Below are 17431 nucleotides of genomic sequence, written 5' to 3'. Positions count from 1 at the left end.
GGGTGAATCACATAAAAAGGATGAGACAGATGCACAACTTGTGTGGTATAAGGGTAACCTCAGGGATTAAAAGAACAAGAGGAAGTTTTTTGGTGAATAAGGTGCATCATTTACGGAAGATCTGTGGGAAAACAGATAAAAACTGTATGGGATGAAAAGCCCTTGAGGAGTTGAGGTTGCAAACTGCAAAAAGTGGACGGGAACATGTATGAAACAATGGATTTAACATTCCAAAGTACTCAAGTATCCTTATAGGTGACTAAATGAGATAATATTTGTAAAGCTTTTAGCACAGTACCTATATGCACAGAGTATAAGCTATATAAATGCTAGCTATTATTATGGGGGCAGCCACATGACACAATGGATGGAGCACAGGACCTAGAGTCAGGAAGACCTGAATTCAAGTCCCGCCTCACACACTTACTAACTGCAAGACCCTGGACATGTCTCTGCCTCAGTTTTATCTGTAAAATGGGGATAATAAATAGCACCTACCTTGCAGGGTTGCTGTGAGCCTCAATGAGGTAACATTTGCAAAAGTACTTAGTACAGTGCCCACCACACAGTAGGTGCTATAAAAATGTTAACTATTATTATTGTTGTTGTTAATTTGTGTCATCCAGTTCTATGGAAGATGAGTGCCCCTAGGCTCCTCTAGGCCTCATTCTCCTAAGTATATATAGATCACCTGCTTTTGGGAAGCTTGAAATCCTTTTCTTTATGTACCACCCATATGCCAAGTCTAGGGAAAATGTCTTTTTCAGTGTCACCGAAGTTCATCTTTAGTTTGGTTATAGTCACAATCTTGTCCCCAACTCTCTTAACATACCTAACACAGTAAGGCCTTCTGTATCCATGACATATTCAAACTCTTGTCACTTGTCTTGGCTCTTCGTTAATTGTGAACATAACCCCACAGACCTGAGACCCTTTCTCCTGAGACCCCTCCACTGTTTTTCCTCCTGCTTAGGCAGCTATATACTAGCAGATGTATAACTACTAGAAGTTTTTATTTTTATTTTTCAATTACCCTTGCCACTGTCTCCTTGAAGGTTCAATTTTCAAAGCCCAGAGTATAAATTTGCAACTCTCATTATTAGCACAGAACTGCATGCTATTATCATTATTACTGCTCTAGAGATTCACACTAATAGGGACTGGAGGGTTCTCTCATGATGAATGGTTCCAGCAGCAAATATAAGCCAAAGATTTAGAATTTTAGAGCTGAAATGTTTTTTCAAAAAATGTAGCACACTAGAAGCAGAACACATTAAAATGACAGCTGATATTAGGAGATGACAGAACCATAAAAAACAGAACTACAAAACCACAAAAGTATGGGGCCATTTAGTATAAGAACAGTAGCTATTCAGGAAATCATTGTATACAGTACAACTGTTGTTCATGATGACCTTAAGTCATCAAAAAATTTTAAACTATAATTTATGAAGGGAGCGAAATGTGTAATACATTTTATAAATATATCCACTGAAATTATTACAATTTTAAAAAATTTTGGAATTTAAAGGAGTAGGCTTCGGTTATCTGAAAATTCATTTATGTGGAATATCTCATTTTGAATAAGAAGGACTCATCTTCCTTTTAAGTCAATTTTTAAATTAACTTTTTTCCCCCCGAGTATCTCTTCCCCATCCTTATTAAGCTAGAATATCTGAGACCTCATATAGCTATGAACCCTTCTATCATTAGCAACTACTCCCTTTGACTTGGTCAATCTATCAGTCCCCACATCTCAGCTATATTAACTACAGGTGTTTCTAGGGAAGGCATACTATTATCACAATGGTACTAACCAGAAGATCCTAAACCATAGATAAAGCTATGTATGTTTTTATTTTCTAACTCTTTCCTTTCTTTTGGTCCTTTCCACTCCTTCCTTTTTTCCCCTATTTTTTTCATCTTTCCTTCTTCTTCCCTATTTAGGATCACCACAAACTCCTGATTGCTTTTAGGTCTATGGAGACAGTTGATTCCTGTTCTGCAGGGCCAATATGACTCCTGAGAGAAAAGCATTCTTTCCTCTGTGTTCAGCAACACTTTTAGCTCTTCCTACACTGAGACATAAGAATAAGGTAAGAGCTCTTCTACTGATATTCAATAAAATGATTATTAAATTTCAGATAAGTGCCTAGTAATGCATTTGGACAACAATTAGTTTTTCTGATGTGAACCCACCACACAGATATATCAAAATATGTAATAGACTGTTAAAGAATTTCCTTTTTAGTAGTAATTGCCTACTAATAATGGCCATTAATAACTATTTTATTAATAATGCCTGAACTTGGCTAAGCTCAAGTATTATCTATTATGTGATGTGCTTCCTGGTCCCTCTAACTGACAGGGAGCTTTCCCCTCCTGAAATTTTATTTTAAATTTACTTACTATTATTTATTGTAGCACTCCCGGTAATGTGAACTTCTTGTGGGCAGAGACTATTTCATTTGTCAATGTACCCCAGTGCCTAGTGGAGTTCTTTGCATATAGCATGTACTTAATTTTGTAAATAAAGTTATATTCAAGTGGCATCACTATAGCCATAACACTCTGAAAAACAACCATAATAATTAATTGCATACTGTTTTTATACTATGACTCTTACCTCCTACTGAATCAATGGTGAGGAAAATAAACAAAGCTTGCACTATCCAAGTCCATAAAGCCAACATCTTGCATAGATTCCTGTAAGAAACATGCAGATACTATATTAAAATTGTACTTCTATAAGCAATCATAGTCATTTTAAAAACATATTTTAGAATTTTAAAATTCTATTTTTCTGCTGATAACTATAGCCTAAAAGTAAAACAAAAAACCTCAACAATGAAAAATGAAAGCAGAATGTTTCCTACCAGTCTATCCCCTCCACTAAAGTTATGGCTGTATCAAATATTCAGGCCACTAGGTGACCCAAGTGGATAGAGCACTGGGCTTGGAGTCTGGAAAGACTGGAGTTCAAATATGGCAAATCACTTAATCTCTGTTTGCTTCAGTTTCCTCAACTGTAAAATGAAGATAACAATAGTACTTACCTTGCAGCGTTGTCAAGAGGATCAAATGAGATAATATTTATAAAGCATTTAGCACAGTGCCTAGTATATAGTAGGTACTACATAAAGTTAAGCTATTATTACTGTTGGTGTTGCCTTTGCTTTTGTTCTAGATTTACAGAATGAAAACTCTGAGGTTAAGGGCGTACAGGGAAAATCAAGGCATACATACATACTTACGCACTATATAGAGTGCATAAACTTAAAATAAAAAAACCCAGCTAAGAAATTAGGCACATATATGGGAACTAGCCCCATAAAGGTGTATATCCTACACTGAAACATTCTGCTGCCTAATTACTAAATACATGAATTAGTTGGACGAGGTGTTATTACTACCTTAATCTACTCAACACTATTATTTATGAATCTTAAAACAATAAAAAATGCTATCACAGAAGGTGTATTTGACTTGTGCCCAGTTTACTGACTGCCTTCTCTCTTTGTTGCCAAACTTAAGGGTAATAGCTCTTTCTATTTTATTGCTTTAAGATGAGGATGGGGGACAGGGGTTAGAAAATGTTCAACATATTTACAAAAAAAAGAAAGTATGGGTTTACCAGGCTACCACAAATTAAACACTATGGTCCTTGACTACTATACATATAAAAATAATTAATTTAATTGATTAAATTTAATTGATGCTTATTAAGTAGACCATAAAATAAATAATTGATGCTTATTAAGTAAACCATAAAATAAATTTAATTGTGAACTAATCTTACAAAGAACAAAGGTAATGCAGTTAATATTTTGCTAAAGATTATACATAGAGTCTACACTGTCTCTGATGCAATATTTATGTCAATGAAGATTTGCAGGTCTCTTAAGCAAATAAAGAATGCATTTCAGAAAAATGCTATCCATTCCTAGAGAAAGAACTGATGCAGTGTGAATACAGATCGAAGTATACTTTTTGAACTTTCTTTTTTTGGGGGTGTGTGTGTGTGTGTGTATGTGTCTATTTTTCTTTTACAACATGACTAATGTGGAATATGTTTTGCAAGACTGCACACGTATAACCTGCATCAAATAGCTCGCCTTCTCAATGAGGGGGGTGGGGTGTGAGGGAATTTGGAACTCAAATTTTTGAAGGAAAATGCTGAAAATTATTTTTACATGTAATTGGGGAAAAATAAAACACAAAAAATGCATTTCAGTGCTACAGAATTATTTCATTTTTTTCAATGAAAAATGAGTAACAAATAAAATTGCATTACAATGAAACATTTTATATCATAAGGCTATTTCTACATCCTGGAGCATATAACTTACTTTTGTGGGTAATAACTATATTTAGCAAAAAATTAATCTTATTGCAAAAAGATAATTTTCAGTCCTCTTTCTTTTTTTGCTACTTGTTCCCTCTGGGAATTCATTCACTCTCTGTATTTCAACTTCAATCATCTCCACTTCCTCTTTTCTGAACCTTTACAAACTGCATTCTAACCACTATTCGACTAAAACTGCTCTCTCAACAGTTATCAACGAACCCTTCATTGACAAATCCAATGACCTTTTTTCAGTCCTCACCCTTCCTTTCTGCAGTGTCTGACACTGTTGAGCACTCTCTCCTCCTGATATATAGTCTCCTGCTCTGGTTTCCTGACTCTGCTTTCTCTGGCTTTTCCCTTCTATGTGTCCAGCTACTCCTCCATCTTCTTTTGCTGGATCATCATCTGTATCTCATCCTCTAACTGTGGGTGCAGCCCGAGGCTCTGTCCTGGGCCCTCTTCTCTTCTCTATGTGACTTCATCAGCTCTCCACAGGTTCAATAATCATCTCTATGTAGAGGACTCTTAAATCTATGCATCTCACTTTAGCCTCTCCTGAGCTCTAGTTCTTCATCATCAAAAGCCTACTGGGCATTTCCAATCAGAAATCTGGTAGTTATTTCAAACTCACCATGTCCAAAAGAGAAGCTTGCCTCCAAAATCTATTCCTCCCTCTCCCCAACGTCCCTATTTCTTCCAGGGGATACCATCGTTCTTCCCGTCTCCCAGGTTCTCAACCTTGACATTCTCTTTGACTCTTCTCTCTCCATCACATATTCAATCATTTGCCAAGTCTTGTTGATTCTATCTCCATAAAATCTCTTGCATCTATCCCTTTCTCTCTACTCACAGGACCACCACACTGGTTCAAGTCCTTTATCACCTCTCTGGACAATTGGCTGCCTGTCTCCAATCCCTCCCTCTATAATCCAACTCTAACACAGCTACCAAAGTGGTGTTCTTACAGCAAAGGTCTAACCATGCCAATCCAGTACTCAAAAAAAGTTCCAGTAGCTTCCTATTGTCTTTAGGATAAAAAACAAACAAACAAACAACAAATGCTTCTGGCATTTAAAGCCTTTAAATAACATGGCTCAATCCCACCTTTTGTGGCTTATTATTCTAGTACTATACTCTGCTCTACATTGCCAGCAAACTGGACTTGCTGTTTTCTGTATACAACATGGCATCTTTGCACATCTCCACATCTGTGTCTGAACTGCTCTCCTTCTTTAGCTCTGACTCTTACAATCCCTATCTTCCTTCAAAACTCAGTTCAAATGTCATCTCTGATAATAAGGCCTTTGTTGATTCTTCCTGCTATTAGTATCTTCTCCTCTAAAGGTACCTTCAGATTTTGAGAGCAGGGACTCTTGTTTTTGTCTTTGTGTTTCTAGTATCTACAATACAGATCTATATATGCCTTAAGAGAAGGCACTTAATAAATGCTTATAGGTGGATTAATAAAATCTACTTCTTATAATCCACACCCTTTCTAGCCAGTGCTAAGGGATTCCCACAACAAATTCCCCTCGAGTTTTCCCTTGGCTTTTCTGGTGTTTAAGAGCATCATCATTTTTGCCTGTCCCCAGACAATCACAGAAGACATTTTAGAATCAAACGAAATTTTTACTATACAAATTGTTGAGCTAAAATAAAGAGGCAAGACATAACAAAACAAAACGAGGTGTTAAGGGATTATCTTCCAACCCAGAATTATCTAAATATGTTCCACTGTAGATTCTGCTAAGTTTTGTTCATGTGTACCTTTCTTTCTCCTTCTGTTTTTTAAAGCCCTGGAAAATACTTGGATAAACTAAGCGGAGAGAATTTATTGATCTAATACTATGTTGCAGACACTGTGCTAGCCTCTAAACACTTAGTCCCTGGAATCTGCTGTAAAGATGCCAGCTGATAAAAATCATATAACAATTTTGAATTTGCAATCACATGGAAGAACACAATAACATTTTAAGATAGCTGATAACAAGAAAACAGCAACTATTAATCATCTGGGAAGAATGAAAGATAAAGGGAAAAAAAGTGCATTGACTCTAGAGCAAATCCAAATCCTTAATAAAAGCATTTGTTCTGTGAAATTAAGACTCAGTCAAAAAGGCCACACCCAAGGACCCAGAAGGCCACATGTGGCCTTGAGAACTCAGGTTCCCCACCCCTGCTCTAGAGTCAGAAGACTTGGGTTCAAGTCCTTCCTCTAAGATGTCTGGCAAGTTATTCAACCTCTGTGGACCTCACTTTTTTAACTATAAATTGGGGAAGATTGGAGTAGAAGCCTCCATAGTCCCTCCCAATTCTAAAAATGAGATCCTATGATTATCCAGACTTGGCTTATTTTGTTTTCTAGTTGGTAATATCCACAGTATTTTATTTAAATACTTGCCTTCTTGACTTCTCTATTAACAGTACACAAAGTTTAATCATTTTTGTTTTCTTTTTGCCCTTTCTGTTTTAAACTTCTGTTGTCTGGTATTAGTTATTTTAATAGGGAAGAATGACTCAAATCTGAAATATCATCATTTGGCAATTCCTCTATTAGTGGGGAAAAGAGAGTTGAGGGGTTTTCCAGTTAAGATGGAGAAATGTGATAGATGGGCCCAGCTTTCCCACATATACCACAACTATCTAAAAAAGAGCAATGATCAAGAGAATTGAAGTGAAACCCAAGTAAGCCTTTTCATCTAGTTGAGGACTGCATAAAAAGGCAGCCTGAAGATTGCAGACCTGAGGAGACGGTGGTGCTTGAAAAGCTAGCTTGAGCCCAGGCAAATGGAGACAAAAAGCCTGTGGGTCTTCTAAAGAGGGATGCTTTGAGTGGGGGTGGGGGTCAGGGGAAAAAAGACAGCACTAGTTCTGGTAAGTGGGTCTAAAGCCAAAGGAATCTTGGCTCTGGTGTTTTAGAGCAGAAAGAAAGGACAGAACCAGCGCTCATAGGTCACTATGCAGCAAAACAGGGCCTGGTCATGTATTCCTTTGAGAGCTAAAAGCCACAGTAGACAGGACCAACTCAGGACCTGGGCTCAGGCTGGGGATGGAGGCCTTGCAAGAGGAAGTTATCTCCTCAATTGCTAACATTTAAATCGTGCCTGTCAGAGTCACAGCAGAGGGTGGAAGCAAGGAAGGCTAAGCAAGGGTAGGGCCAACACTTACATGACCACTGAGCCTCCTGTAGAAACTGAGAAAGAAGCTTAGGACTGAGGCAAAGGAGCCTATCATCACCCACTCCATCCAGAACAGCAGCAGCATCCAGACTACAGAGAGAGAGACAGTATAACAAACGGGGCCTACTAATGCATCCTAGAGTGCTAGCCATATAGAGACTGGCCATGGCACAAATTTCAATCAAGAGACTAGGACTGGAAATATGAGTAAGCAGAAATGAATGCTGAACAAAATGAAGAAATATGGGTTAAGAGAATCCAAAGAGTAAATTTAAACTGAGAGTAAACTCCTCAATAAGTATAAGCAGAGCTTTAGAGAAAAAAAAAAACCTGCTTAGCCACAAACCCTATAAGAGTGGCTGGAAGAAATGATGCAAGGAAAAAAAAATACAATTGGAACTGAGCTTTGAGGGAAAAATTAGAAGGAGATTAAGTAGTTTAGAATGGTGGTAGAACACCTTACATAACAGACTGGATCAAGTAGAACTCAACAATCCTATAAAATAATTAAAAACAGAACAAAGCCAAAAAATTGAAAAAAAATTTTTTTTTTTTTTAATAATTATGGGCTGATGTAAGGTACCTATATTGTAAAAACAGTGGATGTAGAAAACAAGTTGAGGATAAATAATTTAGGAATCACTGGACTTGCCATTCTGGAAAGTAATTTGGAACTATGCCATAAAAGTCACTAACCTGTGTATATACTCTTTGACCCAGCTATATATCATTACTAGGCCTATATCCCAAAGAGACTAAAGAAAGAAGAAAAGGACTTGAATATGTATATGAATATATTGATAGCCATTTTCTTTTTGGTAGTACCCTCAAAATAGAAACTGTAGTAGAGGGTCGGGGAAGAAGGTGTTTACATATTGGGGAATGGCTAAATAAATCGTGGCATATAACTGTTAATGATAATGTTATAAGAAACTATGAAATGTACAGTTTTCAAGGAAAACTGGGGAGACCTCTATAAACTGATGCTTAATGAAATGAATGGAACTATACCAACAACATTACAAAGAAAAACAACTTCAAAGGACTTTAAAACTCTGTGATAATGAGTGATAAAACAATAATGAGTCCAGAGAACTGATGATAAAATACATTATTCACCTCCTGCCAGAGAGGTGACATTTAAAATACTGAATGACACATATTTTTGGATATGGCCAATGTGGGAATTAATTTTGCTGGGCTATGAATATCTATTTAGGGATTTCTTTTGTTTCCTTTTTTTGTTCAAATGGGAAGGGAAGAGAAAGGAATGATACTACTTGTAAACACTGATCAAATAAATAATTTTTAAAAAATCACTGAATTACCTGAAATCATGATCAAAGAAAAACCTGGATAATATATTTTAAGAAATCTTAAGGGAAAACTGCCCAGATCTCTTAGAGCCAGAGGACAAAGTGAAAACAGAAAGAATCTACCTCCTGAAAGACACCCTAAGCTGAAAACATGCAGAAATGCCATAGCCAAAATACAGAGCTGCCAAGTCGAGGAAAAAATACAGCAAGCAGCCAGAAAGAAAGAGCTGAAGTATCAAAAACTTGATTTTCTTGCTAAGCAAGGAGTGAGAGTAGCCAAACACAGCTCTGGTTTTGAGTATGAACTCATTTGTAAAATGTTATGGAGGAACAGTGGAAGATTATTAAGTGGCATCACCTTACAAAACAGTAAAAAGTGGAAGGAGAAAATAAGTCCTCAGATCCAACTTGGATCATTTTAAAAGCACTTGGAGATGAAAATGGGATAAGTAGGGAAGAAAAAAAGGAGAATATATATGTTAGCATTTCTGCAGTCATCCAGTTTCATCACTGATGAGAATGGAACACATCTAGACTTCAACAACTCAGAAGATGATGAGTTTTATAAAATGGAAATTTAAGATCGGCTGAACAAAAGTAAGTATTCTCAGAAGAGATCCTTGCTGAAGACAAATGGATCTACAAAGCATTGATGGAACAGATTTTCAAGATACATGAAAGAGGGGAAGATGCCAGACAATAGAAAAAAACATGGATAAGAATATTACTCAAAAAAGAGGATAAATCAAGGTGACAATTATTACATATCCATATGCTTATTTTCTTGAATCTATAAAATCTTTGAGAATGCTCTCTGGTGAGACAGAGAAATAAAAGGATCTAGCTAAACCTAGCCCTCTATACTAGCCACTCAAAAACTTTAAGAAATGTGCCATATGAGCAAAAGGACAAAAATAAAACAAAGATAATTTTTAAAATTCCTGGAAGGTCATTCTCCCAAGCCTTCAATCCTAAATTAAGGGGCTCTGTGACAAGGGCTATAATCAAAAGCTTACATCCTCAAAGGGGAAGGAGGAAATATTTATTGTGCCTTTTGGATTTCCACCACCACCTGTCCCCATAGAAAAACGATATCTTAGGAGTGGGGAGGAAGGAACATAGAGGAGAAAATTATTCCAACAGGAGATTGAGGAAGTTGGTATCCCATGAACATTATATTTTTCTGACTAAGGCAAGGGAAGATTAAAAAAAAAAAAAGAAAGAAAGAAAACCTAGTTGTAGTAATAAAATAAACAGGGGACAAGACCAAGACAGATAGAGAGGGAATAAAGTTGGAGATGGGATAGATACAAACTACAACTACAGAAGACTGTTTATGAAAGCAGATGAGCAAAGCGGGAGGGGGGAGAGGAAGAACAGTTCAAGAGCCAGGGATCTGGATTGGTATTAGATTTTTCTGAACAATATAAATTATAGACACTTTGTGGTGATTATACTTCTCACTACTGTCCAACTTTATAATAAGGGAGTGGAGTATGAAGAAAAAAAAAATTTAACAGGATATGGAAAGCAAAACAAATCTAATGATCATAATTATGAATGGGATGAACTCACCCAATAAAGAGAAGAGTTAGAGAATCATAACTTTTGAGTTGGAAGGTATCTTTACAGATGAAGAAACGGAGGTGCACAGATATTAAGTGTTTTGTCCAAGATCATGCAGTAAGTGGTAGAGCCAGAACTTAAACCAGTTTTCTTGACTCCAAATCCAGGACCCTTTCCGCTGAACCACAACATCTAGTAAAAAGGATCAGAAAGCAAATCCAATAATTTGTTTATATGAAATAAACTTAAAATCAGATTCATATTGGGCTAAAATGAAGAGGTAGAGCAGTACTTACACATCAACCCAATTAAAAAAAATTTAAAAAAAAGTAATATTTTAGACAAAAAAAAATAGTCATGATCAAAAGAAATAAGCAAGGGGTTTACATAGTGTTTAAAGGCACCATAAATAAAAAAACAATATTAAATATATATAAGCACTGAATGGTAGAGCATCTAAGCACTTAGAAGAAAAGCTAATCAAAGTACAGGAAGGTCAAGACAATAGAATAATTGTTTAAGCCTTCAATATGCCTCCACCAGGCATAGAAAAATACAACAAAGATAAACAAGAGAGGAATTAAGATCTAAACAGAATATTAGAAAAATTAAATGACAGAACTTAAATGACAATCTTCAGGAATACGTATTTTTCACTATTGCATTACTTAACAAAAACTGACCATGTACTTGGACATAAAGCATTCATAAACAAATAAAGAAATGCATAAATAGTAAATACATTCTTTATAAATCAATAAAAATCACATAATAATGCATATATGAAGAAATGTTTCAGAATTAAGTGAATAATGCAAACCTAAAGAGTTTTAAAGAACAAATAATAAAAATACATGTTACTGTATTAAGGAAATAACATAAACTTTGCTGGGTATACATAAAACAGGGTGTAGGGGATTTAGATCTTTAAGCACATCATCACAACAGAGAATGATAAGATAAATGAATTAAATATGTAAGTAAAGAGACTAAGAAACTAACAAATTGATAACCCCTAACAAACACAAAAGCAGAAATCCTGAAAATCAGAGGCAAACAAAGCACAAAACAAAGATTGTATGATGATAAAAGCTGTTTAAAAAAAAATAAAGTTAGATTTTTAAAAATTACGAAAATAAAAAATTATCAGGGGGAGCTCACAACGTAAATAAAGGAAATAAAGTAAATTGTCAGAAACTATGATAGACAATTACATGCTTAAAAAAAAAAAACCCTAGTCACTCCAATTGCCTAGTGTACAATTGCCAAAGTGGGCAATTTATTCTGATGTACCAGCATTAGTTCAAATTCACCATATTTAAAACTGAAGTTACCATAGAATCTGGTTTGGAAAAAGCTTCAAGGATCATTTAGTCCAACTCCAATCTGGAACAAGCATCTCTGTACCTGCATCCTACCCTCCACCTGCCCACCACAGGTTACCACCTAGCTTTTACTTGAACACTTCCACTGAGAAGTTCCACTGGGGAACAGCTTTAAAATGTTAAACTATTCTTTATATCAAGACATTACCTGCCTTTCTGTAACTTCCACTTACTGGTTTTAGCTCTACCCTCTGGGCTAAATGAAATGAACCTAATTTCTCTTACACTACATGACAATCCATTAAATACAGGAATATTACTATTTTTACCTTTCCTTCAAACCTTCTCTTATTTAAACTATAAAATTCCAATATCTTTAACCATTTTTCAATATATCATTGTTTCAAGTCCCTTTTACCATCCTGACTGCCCTTCCTCTGAACCTGCTCTGGCTTGGCAATGATCTTCCTAAAATGTAATGCATCAAATTAGAAACAATACTCCAGATACGGTCTAATCAGGGCAGGGTACAATTATTACTATCCACATTCTAGGCACTATTTTTCTACTAATGCACTTAATTTAAGGGCATGATTATGAGGAAAGATCTTGATTATGAGAACAGATCATCCTGTCCGAGTAGAGAGGTTGTGACTGACATTTAAGCTTTCCACCCCATACTTTGGCTTGGTTAGCTGTTGAAACCAAAATCTGAGCATGGCTTTCAGACTTTAGTATAGGTTGGGGATATTTGTAGGAGTAGAATCAGGGACTTGTCTAATTCTTGCTGACAGTTTTGGGACATTTGGGTACATTAATCATTTCTACTGTCATAAATTTTTCAGCTAATGGTTATAGGATCCCAGTCAGGCACATGGTTACTTAGGAATATAATGGTAGGAACTATCTCTTTGTCATGAACTCCTCTGGAAAAGGCAATAAACATAGAGTATCTTTTCCAAGCAATATATTAAAAAAAGATACTATTTAGACAAAATTTTCAGTATGTGATTTCTGACAACTGGATCACAGTAGACTAGATAGGCTTCTAATTGGTTAAGTGGTAAGCACCTTGAAAGCTGGGTCTGTCTTATTATCTCTGTATTTCCAGTCCTAGTAGAGTACCGTGTATATAGCATTCATTTAACAAATATTTGTTGACTATCTCATCTAGTTTTATAATGTGACAAGTTAGTTTCCAGTTTTCTTTTAGAATAAGATTTTAAAAGTGTGAAGTATTGGTAGACATTAGCTTCATTTACATGTTTTACCTAACAAACTAACAAATCTAAATTTTGTATATTCAATATTCTTAATGCTCATCAAAAATTACTGTATGTTTGTGAGGAAGGGGGCTGGGTGGTACAGTGGATAGAGTACCAGGCCTTCAATCAGGAACATTCATCTTCCTGGGTTCAAATCTGACCTCCAATACTTACTATCTGTGTGACCCTGGGCAAATCACTTAACCCTGTTTGCCACATCTATAAAATGAGCTGGAGAAAGAAATGGCAAACCACTCTGGTATCTTTGTCAAGAAAACCCTAAATAGGGTCACGAAGAGTTGGACACAACTTAAACGACCAAACAACAATTGTGAAGAAACAGTGAGTTCTTTAAGAACTGTAAGGGACCTTGGAGACCACCATTCATTTTCAAGATGAAGACAGAGCCCAGAAAAGTAAAATCCATGCCCAAATTTACATGGCTAGTTAGCAGCAGAGGCAGGGCTGGAAGAAATATTTCTTGACACCCAATCTAGTGCTCTTTCATATCAAGATAATGAAAGCATTTATTCAGTATTCATTGTTGCAAATATTTTAAAGTAAGCATAAAATATCGCAATTCAAGATTAGGATACCGAGTAAACCATGATAAAATTGCAGTTCTGCTCAGGAATGTTGTTTCTAAATTAGCTTTTAATAGTGTTTCTTAAAATCATAGGTTCAGAGTGGGAAGGGACCTAACAGGTCTTGTAGGCTAACTCTCTCAGGTTACAGATAAGGAAACCAAGGCTCAGAAAGGTTGTGTCCAGTACCCTTATCTATTATGCAACCCTGCCCTGTAAAACTTAATTCTGTTACCTCTAAGAAAACTGAATCAATATAACATAGCACTGACAATAATACAGACACAAATAATTTAGCTGAAAAAAAAAAAAACCCCATCCCAGAAATGGGTGTTTATCCTAGTCCCCTGCTAGAAGAGTCAATTGACAAGCATCTCTTACACATCTATAACACGTCTGAGCTAATTGGATGTACAAAGAAAGGTTAAAAACAATCCCTGCTATCAAGAAAGTAATATTCTAATCAGACAACATGCACAAACCTGCGTACAAACAAAACACATAACAAGATAAATTGGAGATGAATGGCAGAAGGAAGGTACTAAGTAGTATTAAGAGGGCCTGCGAAAAGCTTCTTGCAGAAGGCAGGACTTTAGCTGGGTCTTGAAGGAAGACTAGGAAGCCAAGAGGCAGAGAAGAGGGGAGAGAGCTTTCCAGGCACTGAGGATAGCCAGTAAAAAGGGAAGAGTTGGGAAATGGTGTGTTTTGTGAGGAACAGCACAATGCCAGTGTCAATAGATCACAAAATACAAGGTAGGAGGTAAGTTGCAAGAAGACTGAAAAGGTAGGAAGGAGGCAGGTCACACAAGGCTTTATAAGCCAAACAAAAGATTTTATATTTGATCCTAGAGTTAATAGGGAGCCACTGGAGTTGACTGAAAGGGGCAGGTTATATATGACATGGTCAAACTTAGGCTTTAGGAAGATCAATTTGACAGCAGAATGGAAGACAGACCAGAGTAGGGACCTGAGGCTAGGAGACCAACTGGCAGGCTACTATAATAGTCCAAATGTGAGGTGATAAGAACTGTCATCAGTGTGGTGTCAGTGTCTGAGGACATGAGTGTATACGAAAGATCATACACACATATAAATAATTAGCATATATGTATGTGCCGATCTTCAGTAAATTTTTAAGGATCCACAAAACTTTTAGCACCAAAGGCTTCTTTTGTGAAGAGGCTGTACTAGATGGTTACTGAGGTCCCTTCCAATTCTCATATTCTATAATTCTTTAGTTTTTTGTATTAAAATCTACCCATTAAAAAAATAGCTTATCTTCCTGAGTCCTGTTCTTTTCACCACAAGCTCCTGATCTCTCTTTTTCCACTGAAAACTCTATCACCAAGGTTGCAGGTAGTGGGGAGGGGAGGTGGTCAAGAATGAAGATTTGAAAGGTATTTTAGGTTGGGAAATACTTCTATACAGTTCATTTTCCTTTGTCATTTCTAACACTTCATTTGGGATAAAAACATATTCAGAATTATTCCAAAGGTATTGTAAGACTCAAAATGAGCAACTATGGGTTTTAATTCAATGATCAAGTTGCCTCTGTTAGTTTTCCAGTTTGTAATTATAATAAGTAGAAGGTACTATAGATTTACATAACTAAAATAACTGTGACCTTCTCACATACTGATCTTAGCCATTAAGTTTCTCATAGGTGTTGGTACAACTTCAAGATGTCAGTAACAGCAGACTACATAAAAAACCCAAAGATTTAACCTGATCTAACAATTAGCCACTACAAAATGGGTTAATTTAAAAGGCCCAATGCTACTAAATATGCTCCTGTGACTAAATTCGATTTCTACTCCTTAAAGGAAAGGACAGAGCCCAAGAGAAAGAGTGCTGCAAAACAGCAATGTTTGCTTTCAGACCCTAGTATTCCTCGGATGAAAAAGCTCCACAAGGAGAGTAAAATAGTTTTCAAAGCGTCATGGAGGGGATAAAACAAAGCCCCTTTCCCTCTTAATAACAGTGCCTTGATGCCTATAATAACCTTTAATTTCTAGGTCTTACACCATTAAGTGAGGAATAAGCCATATTTACTGCCGAACGGTGGAGCCTGCTGCTTTGAAGGGGTATACGAGATTAGCTGGCAAAGTATGCAGATGAACTTTGAAGTAGGAGAGAGGACAAACAGCTACTGTATGTAAAGGTAGTGTGAACTCGGAGGCACCTAGCTGTTGGGGAGATAAAAAAATTAAACATAACCCTGTCCAAATAAGAGAGTTGGAGGATAAGGGAAGCAGAAAACCTGGAGTAAGAACTAAGCTTTCTTAGGATGAAGTGGTGGTCGAGGGAGTGGTGCCAGGAGAAAATGAGCCTCGCCAAGCTGCTGGGGGGTCGGAAGAGAGGAAGGGGTTCAGCTCAGGAGACCTTGGTCGGGACTTCTGGGGAGGAAACAAATTTGGGGAAGTGGAGTAAAGAGGTGGAGATCTGGAAGTAGAGGGATGAGGGGGATTTCCAGGCAAGGAAATAGGACACTTTTTTTTTTTTTTAAAGTGAGAAGGTGCCGTCGCTGCACCGTCCACGCTCCGACTGCGGCCCCTCTTCCCTGGAGCCTGGCTCCTCGCCCCCTCCTCACGCGGCCACTTCGAAGACCCCCGCCCCCTTCGCCCCCCCCCGTCCCTTATGCAACCAGCACGCCCCGAGTTACCCCATCCTTCCCACGTCCCTCATACCGGGCGGCCCCGCGTCTCCCCTCCCAGTCTGTCACATAGCCCGGGGCTGCCCCCTATTTCCTCAGGTTACCCCCCCATCGCCTCCTCGGGCCCCCCCCGGGATCTCCCCAACCTTGGCCTCTTGGGTCCCCCGCTCTAGACCCTCAAGTTTCCCCCTCCCCAGTTCTCCGAGTCCCCCTCCCCCAGCCCCTCGAGTCCTTCCCTCCCCGGGTCCCCCCGCCTCAGCCCCCTCCCAGGCCCCTCCGGTTCTCCCCCCCAACCGGTTCCCCGCCCTCACCAGAGGCCTCGGCGCCTTGCTTCGACTCCGAGCTGGCGACGCCTCCTCCGCCCAGCAGCTCCAATTGGGCGGCAGGCCCCGGGCCTCTGCCCTAGCTCCGGTGGGCGGCGGCGGTCACCGCGCCGAGGTCGGGCTTCACGGCCTCCTCGTCCGTCCGCTCCGGCCTCCCCGCCGTCCCCGGGGCCGGCACGCAGGCAGCCGCCCTCCCACTCCCAGCCCAGTTAATAGCCCCTCCTCGCTCACTCTAGCCCCCAACCCTAGGCCCGGAGCTGGGCGGCCTCTGATTGGCTCCTGCGCGACCGGACGGGCGCAAGCATTGGCCCGGAGGCCGAGGAGGCGGGGCTCTGAGGGGTGCCTATTCCAGTAACGCCGCTCCAGTTGTCCCGGATTCCAGCGGCGCGCCTGGAGTGACAGGCTCTCCCACACCGCCAGGGGGCCAGCCCCGCCTCCTGGAACCCAGATATCGGAATGTTCCATTTTTTATGGAATAACGGGGTGGCGAGCGTGAACGGAAGCTTGGGAACTCCCTGCGCAGCCTCCCCCGCTCCCGTTCTTTTCTTGGCCTCTCCCTTCGCAGCTCCCCAGAGGGACACGTGTGCCTGACTGTGGGCACATAGAAATTTTAGGCATGAACCTCGGGGAAAGTAAGGGCTTGGGGGATGAGGCTCCTCAAATTGACCAAAGCCTCCCAGATGAGAGACGTTATCTAACAATGGATCATTAATTTTTTTTTTTCAAATAGTAAACCCACAACCAACATTAACAAGTGAGTTTAGGAAGATGATTCATCAAACCCCATGATGACTAGTTGATGAAACTCGTGTTGGTGTGAGGCGTGGGGCTCCCAACCCCTGGACAAAATGCCAGATAAAGCTTAATTGCCC

General features: G+C 38.6%; 1 protein-coding gene across 5 annotated transcripts in view; it reads right to left on the bottom strand.

The window, feature by feature from the left end:
- The window catches only part of IL6ST (interleukin 6 signal transducer), a 45561-nt gene extending 28909 nt beyond the window's left edge, over positions 1-16652 (bottom strand). For 2 of the 5 annotated variants that reach the window (XM_027863480.1, XM_027863481.1), the window contains exons 1-2: positions 7517-7535; positions 2627-2706 (exon numbers count right to left, since the gene is read on the bottom strand). In XM_027863480.1, coding sequence (XP_027719281.1) covers positions 2627-2706; positions 7517-7518 — 82 coding nt within the window. In that variant the 5' untranslated portion in view covers positions 7519-7535. Of the gene's footprint in view, positions 1-2626; positions 2707-7516; positions 7536-10418; positions 10602-11743; positions 11761-16547 lie in introns of those variants that run through there. The other 3 variants (XM_027863482.1, XM_027863483.1, XM_027863484.1) reach the window with 3 other exon arrangements.
- Positions 16653-17431: the final 779 nt, after the last annotated feature.

The sequence above is a fragment of the Vombatus ursinus genome, unplaced genomic scaffold (assembly GCF_900497805.2).
Source record: "Vombatus ursinus unplaced genomic scaffold, bare-nosed wombat genome assembly UNPS02014772.1, whole genome shotgun sequence".
Taxonomy (NCBI): Eukaryota; Metazoa; Chordata; class Mammalia; order Diprotodontia; family Vombatidae; genus Vombatus; species Vombatus ursinus.
This window is presented reverse-complemented; position numbering and strand designations above follow the sequence as displayed.